The 13,913-nt window shown below is 39.1% G+C and overlaps 1 protein-coding gene across 4 annotated transcripts in view; it reads left to right on the top strand.

The window, feature by feature from the left end:
* LOC134207863 (calcium/calmodulin-dependent protein kinase type II alpha chain) overlaps positions 1-10,302 on the top strand; it is a 186,871-nt gene extending 176,569 nt beyond the window's left edge. For all 4 annotated transcript variants that reach the window (XM_062683815.1, XM_062683818.1, XM_062683817.1 and 1 more), the window contains one exon: positions 7,899-10,302. In XM_062683815.1, coding sequence (XP_062539799.1) covers positions 8,365-9,837 — 1,473 coding nt within the window. In that variant the 5' untranslated portion in view covers positions 7,899-8,364 and the 3' untranslated portion in view covers positions 9,838-10,302. The remainder of the gene's footprint in view (positions 1-7,898) is intronic.
* Positions 10,303-13,913: the final 3,611 nt, after the last annotated feature.

Below are 13,913 nucleotides of genomic sequence, written 5' to 3'. Positions count from 1 at the left end.
TTCGATCCACATCCAAATCCAATCCAAATTCAATTTAAATCTGATCCAATCCAATTGAAATCAAATCCAATCCAATTCAAATCCAAATACAATCCAAATCCAATCCCAATCCAGACCTACTCCAAATCAAATCCTAATCCAATCCAAATCCAATCCAGATCAAATCGTAATCCAATTCAAATCCAATCCAAATACAATACAAATTAAATTCAAATCCATTTTAACTCGATACCAATTCAAAATCAGATCTAAATCTGATCCAAATCTAATTCAAATCCAACAAAAATCCAATCAAAATCAAATCCAAATTCAGTCTAAACCCAATCCAAATCCAATCCAAATCCAATCCAAATACAATCCAAATCCAATGCAAATCCAATCCAAAACAATTCCAATCCAAATCCAATCCAAATCCAATCCAAATCCAATCCAAATCCAATCCAAATCCAATCCAAATCCAATCCAAATCCAATCCAAATCCAAATCCAATCCAAATCCAATCCGAATCAAATCCAAATCCAATCCAAGTACAATCCAAAACCAATCCCAATCGAAACCCACTCCAAATCCAATCCAAATCCAATTCAAATCCAATCCAAATCCAACCCAAATTCCATCCACATCCTAATCAAAATCCAATCCAATCCAAATCCAATCCAAATCCAATCCAAATCCAATCCAAATCCAATCCAAATCCAATCCAAATCCAATCCAAATCCAATCCAAATCCAATCCAAATCCAATTCAAATCCAATCCAAATCCAATCCGAATCCAATCTAAATCCAATCCAAATAAAATCCAAAAACAATCCCAATCCTATCCAGATCCAATCCAAATTCGATCCACATCCTAATCAAAATCCAATCCAATCCAAATCCAACCCAAATCCAATCCCAATCCAAACCCACTCCAAATCCAATCCTAATCCAATCCAAATCCAATCCAAATTCCATCCACATCCTAATCAAAATTCAATCCAATCCACATACAATCCGAATCCAATCCAAATCCAATCCAATCCAAATGCAATCCACATCCTACCCAAAATCCAATCCAATCCAAATGCATTCCAAATCCAATCCAAATCCAATCCAAATCCAATCCAAATCCAATTTAAATCTGATCCAATCCAATTGAAATCCAATCCAAATCCAATCCCAATTCAAACCCACTCCAAATCCAATCCAAATCCAATCCAATCCAAATGCAATCTAAATCCAATCCAAATCCAATCCAAATCCAATCCAAATCCAATTTAAATCTGATCCAATCCAAATGAAATCAAATCCAATCCGAATCCAAACCAAATACAATCCAAATCCAATCCCAATCCAAACCCACTCCAAATCCAATCCTAATCCCATCCTAATCCAATCCAGATCAAATCCAAATCCAATCCTAATCCAATCCATATCCAATTCAGATCCAATCCAAATCCAATCCAAATTCGATCAACATCCTAATCAAAATCAAATCCAAACCAAATCCAATCCAAATCCAATCCAATCCAAATCCAATCCAAATCCAATCCAAATCCAATCCAAATCTAATCCAAATCCAATCCAAATCCAATCCAAACCAATCCAAACCAATCCAAACCAATCCAAACCAATCCAAACCAATCCAAATGCAATCAAATCCAATCCAAATCAATCCAAATCCAATCCAAACCAATCCAAACCAATCAAATCCAATCCAAACCAATCCAAATCAATCCAAACCAATCCAAACCAATCCAAACCAATCCAAACCAATCCAAACCAATCCAAACCAATCCAAACCAATCCAAACCAATCCAAATCAATCAAACCAATCCAAACCTAATCCAATCCTAATCCAAATCCAATCCAAATCCAATCCAAATCCAATCCAAATCCAATCCAAATCCAATCCAAATCCAATCCAAATCCAATCCAAATCCAATCCAAATCCAATCCAAATCCAATCCAAATCCAATCCAGATCCAATCCAAATTCGATCCACATCCTAATCAAAATCCAATCCAATCCAAATCCAATCCAAATCCAATCCCAATCCAAACCCACTCCAAATCCAATCCTAATCCAATCCAAATCCAATCCAAATGCAATCCACACCCTAATCAAAATCCAATTCAATCCAAATACAATCCGAATCCAATCCAAATCCAATCCAAATCCAATCCCAATCCAAACCCACTTCAAATCCAATCCTAATCCAAATCAAATCCAAATCCAATCCAAATTCAATCCAAATCCAATCCAAATCCAATCCAAATCCAATCCAAATCCAATCCAAATCCAATCGAAATCCAATCCAAACCCACTCCAAATCCAATCCAAATTCAATCCAAATCCAATCCAAATCCAATCCAAATCCAGTCCAAATCCAATCCAAATTCAATCCTAATCCAATCCAAATTCAATTCAAATCCAATCCAAATCCAATCCAAATCCAATCCAAATTCAATCCAAATCCAATCCAAATCCAATCCAAATCCAATCCAAATCCAATCCAAATCCAATCCAAATTCAATCCAAATCCAATCCAAATCCAATCGAAATCCAATCAAAATCCAATCCCAATCCAAACCCACTCCTAATCCAGATCAAATCCAATCCAAACCATTTTAAATCTGATCCAATCCAATTGAAATCCAATCCTTATCCAATCCCAATTCAAACCCACTCCAAATCCAATCCAATCCTAATGCAATCTAAATCCAATCCAAATCCAATCCACATCCTAATCAAAATCCAATCCAATTCAAAAGCAATCCAAATGAAATCCCAATCCAATCCAAATCCAGTCCCAATCCAAACCCACTTCAAATCCAATCCTAATCCAAATCAAATATAATCCAAATCCAGTTTAAATCCAATCCAATCCAAATCCAATTCAAATCCAATCCTAATCCCATCCTACTCCAATCCAGATCAAATCCAAATCCAATCCTAATCCAATCCAAATCTAATGCAAATCCAATCCAAATCCAATCCAAATTCGATCAACATCCTAATCAAAATCAAATCCAATCCAAATCCAATCCAAATCCAATCCAAATCCAATTTAAATCCAATCCAAATCCAATCCAAATCCAATCCAAAAACAATCCAAATCCAATCCGAATCCAATCCAAATCCAATCCAAATTCCATCCACATCCTAATCAAAATTCAATCCAATCCAAATCCAATCCGAATCCAATCCTAATCCAATCCAAATCCAATCCAATCCCAATTTAAACCCACTCCAAATCCAATCCAAATCCATTCCAAATGCAATCTGAATCCAATCCAAATCGAATCCACATCCTAATCAAAATCCAATCCAATCCAAATCCAATCCAAATTCAATTCAAATCCAATCTAAATCCAATCCAAATCCAATCCAAATCCAATCCAAATCCAATCCAAATCCAATCAAAATCCAATCCGAGCAAATTCAATCCAAATCCAATCCAAATCCAATCCAATCCAAATGCAATCTAAATCCAATCCAAATCCAATCCACATCCTAATCAAAATCCAATCCAATCCAAATGCAATCCAAATCCAATCCAAATCCAATCCCAATCCAAACCCACTTCAAATCCAATCCTAATCCAAATCAAATCCAATCCAAATCCAATTTAAATCCAATCCAATCCGAATCCAATCCAAATCCATTCCAAATCCAATTCAAATCTAATCCAAATCCAAATCCAATTCAAATCCAATCCAAATCCAATTCAAATTCAATCCAAATCCAATCCAATCCAAATCCGATCCAAATCGAGTCCAAATCCAATCCAAATCCAACCCAAATCAAATTTAAATCCTACCCAAATACAATCCAAATCCAATTCCAATCCAAATCCACTCCAAATCCAATCCAAATTCATTCCAAATCGAATACAAATTCGATCCACATCCAAATCCAATACAAATCCAATTTAAATCAAATCCAATCCAAATCCTTTCCAAAAATAATCCAAATCCAATCCAAATTAATTCCCAATCCAAATCCAATCCAAATCTAATCCAAATCCATTCCAAATCTACTCCGAATCTAATCCAAATTCGATCCACATCCTAATTAAAATCCAGTTCAAATTCATCCCAAATCTGATCCAAATCCAATCAAAATTCCATTCCAATCCAAATCCAGTCCAAATCCAATTCAAATCCAAACCAAATCAAATCCAATTCCAATCCAAATCAACTTCAAATCCAATCCAAATTGAATCCAAATCGAATCCAAATTCGATCCACATCCAAATCCAATACAAATCCAATTTAAATCAAATCCAATCCAAATCCTTTCCAAAAATAATCCAAATCCAATCCAAATTAATTCCCAATCCAAATCCCCAAATCTAATCCAAATCCAATCCAAATCTAATCCAAGTCCAATCCAAATTCAATCCGAATCTAATCCAAATTCGATCCACACCCTAAAAAAAAAAAAAAAAAAAAAATTAAAGTCCAATTCAAATCCAAACCAAATCCAATCCAAATCCAATCCAAATCCAATCCAAATCCAATCTAATCCAAATCCAGTCCAAATCCTAATCTAAACCAAATCAAATCCAAATCCTATCCAAATACAATCCAAATCCAATTCCAATCCAAATCAACTCCAAATTCAATCCAAATTCAATACAAATCGAATCCAAATTCGATCCACATTCAAATCCAATACAAATCCAATTTAAATCTAATCCAATCCAAATCCCTTCCAAAAATAATCCAAATCCAATCCAAATTTAATCCCAATCCAAATCCAACTTAAATCTAATCCAAAACCAATCCAAATTTGATACACATCCAAATTCGATCCACATCCTAATCAAAATCCAATCCAAATTTAATCCCAATCCAAATCCAATCCAAATTCAATTCAATTCATGTCCGATCCTAATACTATTCAAATCATATCAAAATCCATTCCAATTCCGAACCCAATCCGAATCCTATCCTAACCCGATCCCAATTCAATCCAAATCTGATCCTAATCTAATCTGAATTCAATCCAAACTCTATCCCAAAATCAATCCAATCTGAATTCAATCCTAATCCAATCCAAATCCAATCCTATCCCAATCCGAATCCAATCCAAACTCAATTTCAAATACCAATCTAAATACCAATTGAATCTCAATTCAAATTCCAATACAAATCCAACTTAAATCCCATCCAACCTCAGTTTAAACCCCAATCCAAATCCCATTCTAATTCAATTCAAATAATTTCCTTATCTGAGGGTTGACGACTGAAGTTTTGCTATTAAGATTGATTTATTTCGGCGATAGCAGTCTTAATAAGTAGCAAATACTTTGTTGCTCCTGCATCAGACGTTTCGGTTAATTTATTTAATTTATTTGCTACTTATTAAGACTGCTACCGTCGTAAGAAATCAATCTTAATATCAGATTTTTTTTAAACGATCTATATCCGAGGCAAATTAAATTCAATCGACATGTAGCGAAGATTTTGGTGGTAAGCTGAAGTCACATGATCAAAAATACGAGCGAAAAAAAATCGTGTAAAAACAGAATCCTGTGTGTGTGTGTGTGTGTGTGTGTACAAACTAACCCCCACTGTCTGGCAGTGATGTTATGGAAGAAAGCTGTCTGTTAAAACAGTCAGATTTAATCCGGGAGTTAGAAAGTGCTAGCTCTACTGCAGCTCCAGTAACCCATTTCAGAGTGCCTGGTATTTCATGTCCACTCCGAGGTCACTATCACTAACAGTAAGCCTGGTTATGCTACCGTTTATCAAATGGATAATGGTATCATAATCAAACTTCCGGATTCAAAATATAAATAATATATTTTGAATCCAGCGCGTATTTAGTTGAATTCATTATACATATATTTTTTAAAAGTTGTTGTATCTTACCATTTCTATGTTCCTCACTTTTATTTACTAGTCGCATTTTCGACCTGATTTTGTCACCCCAAAAAAATTTGAAAAATTTAGCCGTTCTTTTTATTTTTCTGAAAAATACCGCAAACCACAATGATTTTCAGGAAATAACATTCACCGCCCGTGATTTCTTATGAATCATTTCTGAGTACCTGTCAAGAATTTTGTAAGCCTTTTCGACTAGAAATTACTGGTTCTGTTAACGTATTTTGCCTTTTCAAGGCAAAAACTGATCGGGGTCGGGGTCGGGGGTGTAAAAACAGAATCCTGTGTACATCGAAATTCAATCGAAATTATATCAAAGAACATAATAAAATTAATTAAAATCAGACAGTAAGGTGGGGCAAGATGGGTCACGGGGTAAGATGGGTCACTGGGTCAGGGTCGGTTTTGAGCATCGTTTACATTTTGACGCAGAGTCATGGCTTTTTAAGAAGAATAATTTGGTTCTACTTTATTGTCACTCGATTTGAGGATAAAATTTCATTTTGGTAGAGTATGACAAGGTAAAATATTTTTCAGCTATGTTTCTTATGCGAAACATACTTCCTATAAAACGTGTGCAATGTGAATTTTAAACATTTTTTTGTAATATAGTGAAAGTGTCATGTGTAATGAAGGGGATGTTGTATTAACCGCTTTGACATAAATAAATTTGATCGAAAATTAGACATTCTAACATGAACTTGCAAATGGGGCAAGATGGTTCAGCACATACTGAACTGCAGACTTCGTATCCAACAAATTAGTTTTTTTCAGAGCTGATATAATCATTTTGAGTGTATCTTTGAACAATACTTTGTATCTTTGAAAGCAATACACGGACGACATGTTTGCATCAAAATCTAGAAACTCCCTTTTTATTCAATAAAATTACTAGCAATAAACCTATCTGTGATATGTGATAAAAACAATATTAATTACAGAATACAAAGATAACTCAATTTGCCCCGCTATTTGACTCATCTTACTCCGGCATTTTTCGATCGACAGAAAAATAGACTTTAGTTTAATGTCGCAAAATGAGCCAAAAAGTGGAACTTTCGTTTCGAGCTATTTTTATGAATCCATGTTGAACAGTTAAATGAAAATGTTTTTGTTTTGAGACATTGAGATTCGCCTTGGGCTGCCTATCTTGCTCCATTCTACCCTCCAAATACGATCGAATCGCAATCAAGTACAAATTAAATTTGAATGTGACCAAAGTTTAATTTATTAACTATTTTTATTTAAATCCACTCGAATTCAAATTTAATCATAATCCTATCCTATACGAAATCCGAATCCCATTGACTACTACTCTAATATAAGTCAAATCTAATCGAAATCCATATATTATTTCTTTACAAAATCGATATTCCCCAACGTTAGAGATTAAAGACAGAATAATTTCTACATTTTTTACAAACTACGATACAGACTGTATTCAGACCGAACAGCTTAAACGGAATAGTATTTCAATCAGGATCAATCCAGACCAGTCGGCGTCACGCCGTCACGTTCCTTCGGTGCCACTCACTTACGGAACATTGATCCCCGGAGCGAATAAAATACCATCCCGGAAAGCGCAATAAAAACGGATTATCTTTCTCACTCTCGACTCGGTTCGACTCTACCGGAGCGAACGGAGTCCAGCAACAAATACTTAGTAGTAGAGAGCCCCAATTCGAAGGTACCACATTTCTCGGAAGAAGCATGCCACTCGACTCGACCCCCATCGAGCAGCACCCACTCCATCAGCGGTGCGGTGGCAGCAGCAGTAGCCAGGGTAGATAAACCTCCTTCCACCTTTTGGTTCCCTTGGTGTCTGCTCCCCCTTGCTTGGTGATTGGCTCAGCGAAACTCAATTTACAGTAAATCCCCATAATCATATTGTCTGTGTCCCGATGATAAACAAAAACTAAACCCGCGCGCATTAACCCGAAATCGAAGGCAAACCCCCCCACCCACAGCCCAAAGGTCAAAAAGATATCTAATTTCTCTCCCTTTTCCACTCTTTTCCCCCAACAGGACGGAACGGCCGCCGGACGCCGAGTTTCGACTACGGAACGCCAGCCAGCACCAAGTGAGCCCCGGTTGCGGTGGAAATATGAGAAATGCTGTAACGACCTCAACAAGGCTTGCTGCGCTTCCCACCACCGTTGCTACGACTACGATCACCACGATAACGACGTAGGCGACGCCGATTAACTCATCATCTCCTGCGACGAGAAATTCCTATCGCCGAGAGGAATAGCAGCGATAATAAAAAAAAAAGTTGAACACACGTGTGCGAGCACCAAGTGGTTCGTGACTTTGCGCCCGCCAGGCAGAGCTTCGTAATTGCAAACGCGGGCAGGCGGCTCTTGAAGATACGAGTGCGGGAAACGTGATTAGTGGGTGATTGGATTTTTTTTCCAAAGGTTGATTGTTTGTCTCTCGGGGGTGGTTCGGTTAGTACTTAGGCGGCAAAATTCTCGCCAGCTTAGTGAACGAGATGGCTGCCCAGCCAGCTTGTACCCGGTTTTCGGACAACTACGAGATCAAGGAGGAGCTGGGCAAGGGTGCGTTCTCGATTGTGAAACGATGCGTACAGAAGTCGACGGGATTTGAATTTGCGGCCAAGATCATCAACACAAAGAAACTAACGTCACGAGATTTTCAAAAGTTGGAACGGGAAGCCCGGATATGCCGTAAGCTGCAGCACCCGAACATAGTCAGGCTGCACGACAGCATTCAGGAGGAGAACTACCACTATTTAGTGTTCGATTTGGTGACCGGTGGTGAGCTATTTGAGGATATTGTTGCCCGGGAGTTCTATTCAGAAGCGGACGCGTCGCACTGTATACAGCAGATCCTGGAATCAGTTAATCACTGCCATCAGAATGGGGTCGTGCATCGGGATCTGAAACCGGAGAATCTACTGCTAGCTAGTAAGGCCAAGGGTGCAGCCGTCAAGTTGGCTGATTTCGGTCTAGCGATCGAAGTCCAAGGAGACCAACAGGCATGGTTCGGTTTTGCCGGAACGCCCGGTTACCTCTCGCCAGAAGTGCTGAAGAAGGAGCCATACGGGAAAGCGGTCGACATTTGGGCTTGCGGTGTTATCCTTTACATTCTGCTAGTAGGTTATCCGCCGTTCTGGGACGAAGATCAGCACCGATTGTACGTGCAGATCAAAGCCGGAACGTACGATTACCCGTCACCCGAGTGGGATACCGTAACGCCGGAAGCGAAAAACCTAATCAACCAAATGTTAACAGTTAACCCGTACAAACGGATTACGGCAGCCGAAGCCCTCAAACACCCTTGGATCTGCCAGCGCGAACGCGTCGCATCGGTTGTGCACCGACAGGAGACCGTAGACTGCTTGAAGAAGTTCAACGCCCGGCGCAAGCTCAAAGGTGCTATCCTCACTACGATGCTCGCCACCAGGAACTTCTCCAGCAAGAGCATAATGGCCAAAAAGGGCGACGGCTCGCAGGTCAAAGAGTCCACGGACTCCTCCTCGACCACGGTCGAGGACGATGACTGCAAGGCCCGCCGGCAGGAGATCATCAAAATCACCGAGCAGCTTATCGAAGCCATCAACAATGGCGACTTTGAAACCTACACCAAAATCTGCGATCCGCACCTAACCTCGTTCGAGCCGGAAGCCCTGGGCAACCTGATCGAGGGCATGGACTTTCACAAGTTTAACTTCGAGAACGTGCTCGGCAAGAGCAATAAGGCCATCAACACGACGATCCTGAACCCGCACGTGCACATCTTCGGCGAGGACACGGCCTGCATCGCGTACGTCCGGCTAACGCAGTACGTCGACAAGCAGGGCCATCCGCACACGGTGCAAACCGAGGAGACCCGGGTATGGCACAAAAAGGACAACAAGTGGCAGAACGTGCACTTCCACGGTAGCCGCAACGGGAGCTTCAGCAACACGGCGACGCAGTACGACTTCGTCAACCACAAGTAAAGCACGGCCAAACGGCAACGGCGCCGGTCCCCGCCGATCACCACCTGCACCGCCGCCGCCGGTCGCGTACCGCCGGCGGGGATGTGGGGCCAAATAGATTTTCGCTGAGAGAGAAAGAGGAACGTGAAGGTGCATCAGAAGAAAACAAAAGTAAAGAAGAGAGATAGAGAGAGCGAGAGAGCGCACGTGAGCAAACATACATACACAAGTGAACACACTGGAAATTCATGGAGCAAAAATTGTAGTTAAAAGAAACAAAAGCTGAAATTGTAGGATTTAGTAGGAAACTCGAGTTGACAACACGGCAGTTGAGGAGGCAAGTCGAGAAGAAAATGGTGGTGCATGGTTTAGTAGTGTTGGTGGTAATCGACAACCGAAATTGTTTTGTTTTGATTATTGGTAGAAGAAACATAGAAAAAAAATACAAAAAAAAGAACTGTTCGTTGGAGAGATTTAAAACGAAAATTGGAAAAACGAAAAATTATTCAGCCACAGGTGAAAGTCTTTCACGATTGAAATGGTCTGACGAGCAACTGATGATGTGGGATGAAAAAGCTTTGACTTGCGTCAAATGGAAGGTAAGGTCCGAGCAAAAAAATGTGAAATTTTAAAGTTGTGGCGTTAAAAGGAAAAGCAAATAGCAGCACTTACGCGCATCATTGGACACAGTTGCTTTCAAAGTAAATTTGAAAGTGATCCTGTTTGTGTAATGACAAATACCGTCCTACCATGAAACATTCGAATTTGTTCATATTTGATTATCTGTTTAATGGCTTTTGTGTTTTCTGGGCAAAGCGTGAACTAAGATGGGTCTTATCAAGTATTTTACAAACGCTGATTGCCGTCTCTATCATGTTTTTGTCATTAAACAGCATAAGCCACGTCGGAGTCAGTGTGGAGTTCTAAGTTGAATGTAAGCTGATTTGAAGAAAGTGGCTAAAGCAAGTTTGAAGAAAAGAGACGGTTCATCGAAACGAAGAATTCTTAAGCGGGTCGTGTGACAGCTCAAGCTTCATGTTTTTCTAAATATATTGTCGGGCCGCCACCAAACCGGACCGCGCGATTGAGCACACGCGCTGCGACGCGAGTCGCGACAATTTGAAATATTTCATTAGTAGCGCGCATCATGCACGCATGGATGTACTATCATGCGCACTAATCAGAAATGAGTTGCGACGTCTGATAACTGCAGATATTTCATTTTATTGAAAACAAATTTTCGATTTTCTACTATACACGGAATAAATAAAATGGGGTGCGCTTCTTTCCTTGACCTGTAAAAATGGTATTATAGAATATTTTGTCAAATTAACAACCATCCGGTTCGTAGTGCACCTAATAGTACTGTCCAATGAGAGCTTGAAGTAGCTCGAAGTTTCGCCCTGTCCTGCTCATGTTCATTTGTCGACAAAAAAGAACGAGCAGGACGGGAACAACTTCGAGCTACTTCGAGCTGCTTATTGGACAGCACTAATATAAACAAAAATTTGATCTGATCTTGGAAAGTTAAGGAAAAAATAATTTTCCCGGAACAACTTGTAACTCCCGGAGAAGCTTTGGAAAACTTCAGAATATCTGAAAAGAAGTTTTGATGAAATTTATGGAAAGACGGTTCTTGTGGAGGATTTTTTTTATTCAGCTGAAAGTTTGAATAGGATCCGTAACTATTAGATAAATGTATACTGAAATTCTTTGACGACATTAAATTTGTAGCTTTTGAAGGTCCTTCAGAAATCATGTTTGAAGAACCCAATTATAATTCTATCCAAAATTTCGAAATCCAGAATTCTGCTGCGTTTTCAGAAAAGATTTTGTTGAAAATCCAGAAAAGTCTCTGCCCAGATTGAATGATCCGGTTTTTTACTCTGAACCCATAGGAGATTCAAAGAGAATTTGAATGCAAGAATTATGTAACCTGATTTGAATATTGAGCAGATTCTGCTTAGAACACAGAGCGGTTTTCACTTTAAGGAGGCTCTGAATAAAGATATGATTGTGGTCAGAATATGGAAAGCACTTAGCCAATATAAGAAGGATTTTTTTGTCCAGAGTTGAGTTGTGAATCTGCTCAAAATTTTGGATGGTTTCTATTCATAATCGAGATAAAGATCTATTTTGTATTTCAAATGTATTTACGAACCATGTTGAATTCTGGTTAATTGCGAGTGTGACGTTTTGAATCGTTGTTTCAACTTGCCCCGCACCACGCATTTCTATTTACCCCGATGGGTTGAAAATGCGAAGCAATATCAAATTACCAAAATACAAAAATTAAAACGTATCTTTCATCGATTTTTCATAATCATTATGTTTATTCAACATTGAATGCTTACCTCCCTCGAAAATTTGATGAAAAAAACACTTCCAAACATCAATTTGGGACCTGTTTCATTGGTACGTCAAAAAGTTAGTTCGAATTTTGCAAAGGGCGAAAAATAAACAATGGCAGGGATTGCTTTTAGTAGCTGCAATCTTCCGGGAATAGCAGTCAGAAGGTGCGTTTAGGGGAGTAATTTGTTGGAAAAAATAATCAGGGCATTCGGTTATTGCTGATCTAAATTACAGCTTCCGTTTCAACTTACCCCGCATTTCAACTTGCCCCGGTGTATCTCAGTTTTTTAAAGAGATAAAACAGTTTAAATCTAACAAAATGGCGCCTATTGTCAAAGCTTCTCGAATTTCGCGTAAACATAAGCTTTCCAACAGAATTTTTTATAAGCAAAATTGACAGTTTTTAAGAAAATTGTAAATCGGCATGTCAACAAAATCTTCTTGATGATCGGAACGAAACACACTGTCAATAATTTGTAAATATCTAGAAACAGTAGAGCCTGTGGCAGCCCTAAAACGGAATATAAACGGTTGGAGCTATTGAAAATCCAATAAATTGAGATTATTATGAATATCCCAAATTTCTGAATTGGAATTGTTTCGCTGATACTTGGATTTCATTTCTAGAAAATCAGATAATATATTCAACGGAAAGAAAACAGATTTCGAAAAAGATTGATGGTTTAAAAAACATCGACAATACAAAGTGTCCTCTTTATAAACTGAATAGTCCTTAACAGAAGATTTCCCCTACAGTGAAGAACCGAATCTGCTCAAAACTCTGGAAGAATTGGGCCCTCGTTCATGGTTGCAAAGGATAATGCATCGGTCAAGAATATTTACGCATTTGCCCAAAAGTACACGCGGCGCTTCCCAGAGGAAAAGACGCACCGCACTTTTTGCTGCGCGTATACTCGATTTATATGGGGAGATAACGGCGTTTCCTAGGGTGCGGTTGTTCCTTTTGAATGGGAAACGCCGCGTGGAATATTGTGCAAATGCGCCTTTGAAAACATTACAATAGCCGAGCGGTGTATCGTATCGACAGCACCCTACAATACATGAACCCAGAGGGTTTGCAGAAATCGCTCTCAATAGAAAACGAACAACGATCAAAGAAAGGCAAACACTGTTCCGAAGTAGAAGTAGGCGCTTGCCCGGATCAAGGCAATGGTGGAAGTGATTTCTTCTTTAAAAGTAGGCGCTTGTCCGGATTAAGACAATGGTAGATGTGATCCCTTCTTCAATAATAGGCGCTTGCTCAAATAACGGCAATTGTGGGTAAGATCTCTTCTTCAATTGAAGCCGTTTGCTTGGCATAAGGCTGTGGTGGACGTGATTCCTTTTTTAGAAGTAGGCGCTTGCCCGGATTAAGGCAATGGTGGATGTGATCCCTTCTTTAAAAGTAGGTGCTTGTCCAGCATTAAGCAACGGTAATTGGGATTCTTCTTTTGGATGTAGGAGTTTGCCTGGAATATGTGAATGATGGACGTGGTTCTGCCGTTTCACTTGTTTCCTTCTGAAAAATTTCTACCATCAGTCTAAATCTTTCAGAACATTTCCTCTACGTACTCTGTCTATGTGAATAAAAATACAACAAATAATCCTTTCCTTTTCACAGTTTCAAATTATGCCAAATGTCCGTTATGCCAAATGACCTTATGCCAAATGACCCAGACCCATTTAGGCTGAGGCTTAGCAACTACTGTTACTGAAAAGGCAACATTTCAGAACGAAAGAAACCG

This window comes from Armigeres subalbatus, chromosome 1, assembly GCF_024139115.2.
Source record: "Armigeres subalbatus isolate Guangzhou_Male chromosome 1, GZ_Asu_2, whole genome shotgun sequence".
NCBI classification, from domain to species: Eukaryota; Metazoa; Arthropoda; class Insecta; order Diptera; family Culicidae; genus Armigeres; species Armigeres subalbatus.
This window is presented reverse-complemented; position numbering and strand designations above follow the sequence as displayed.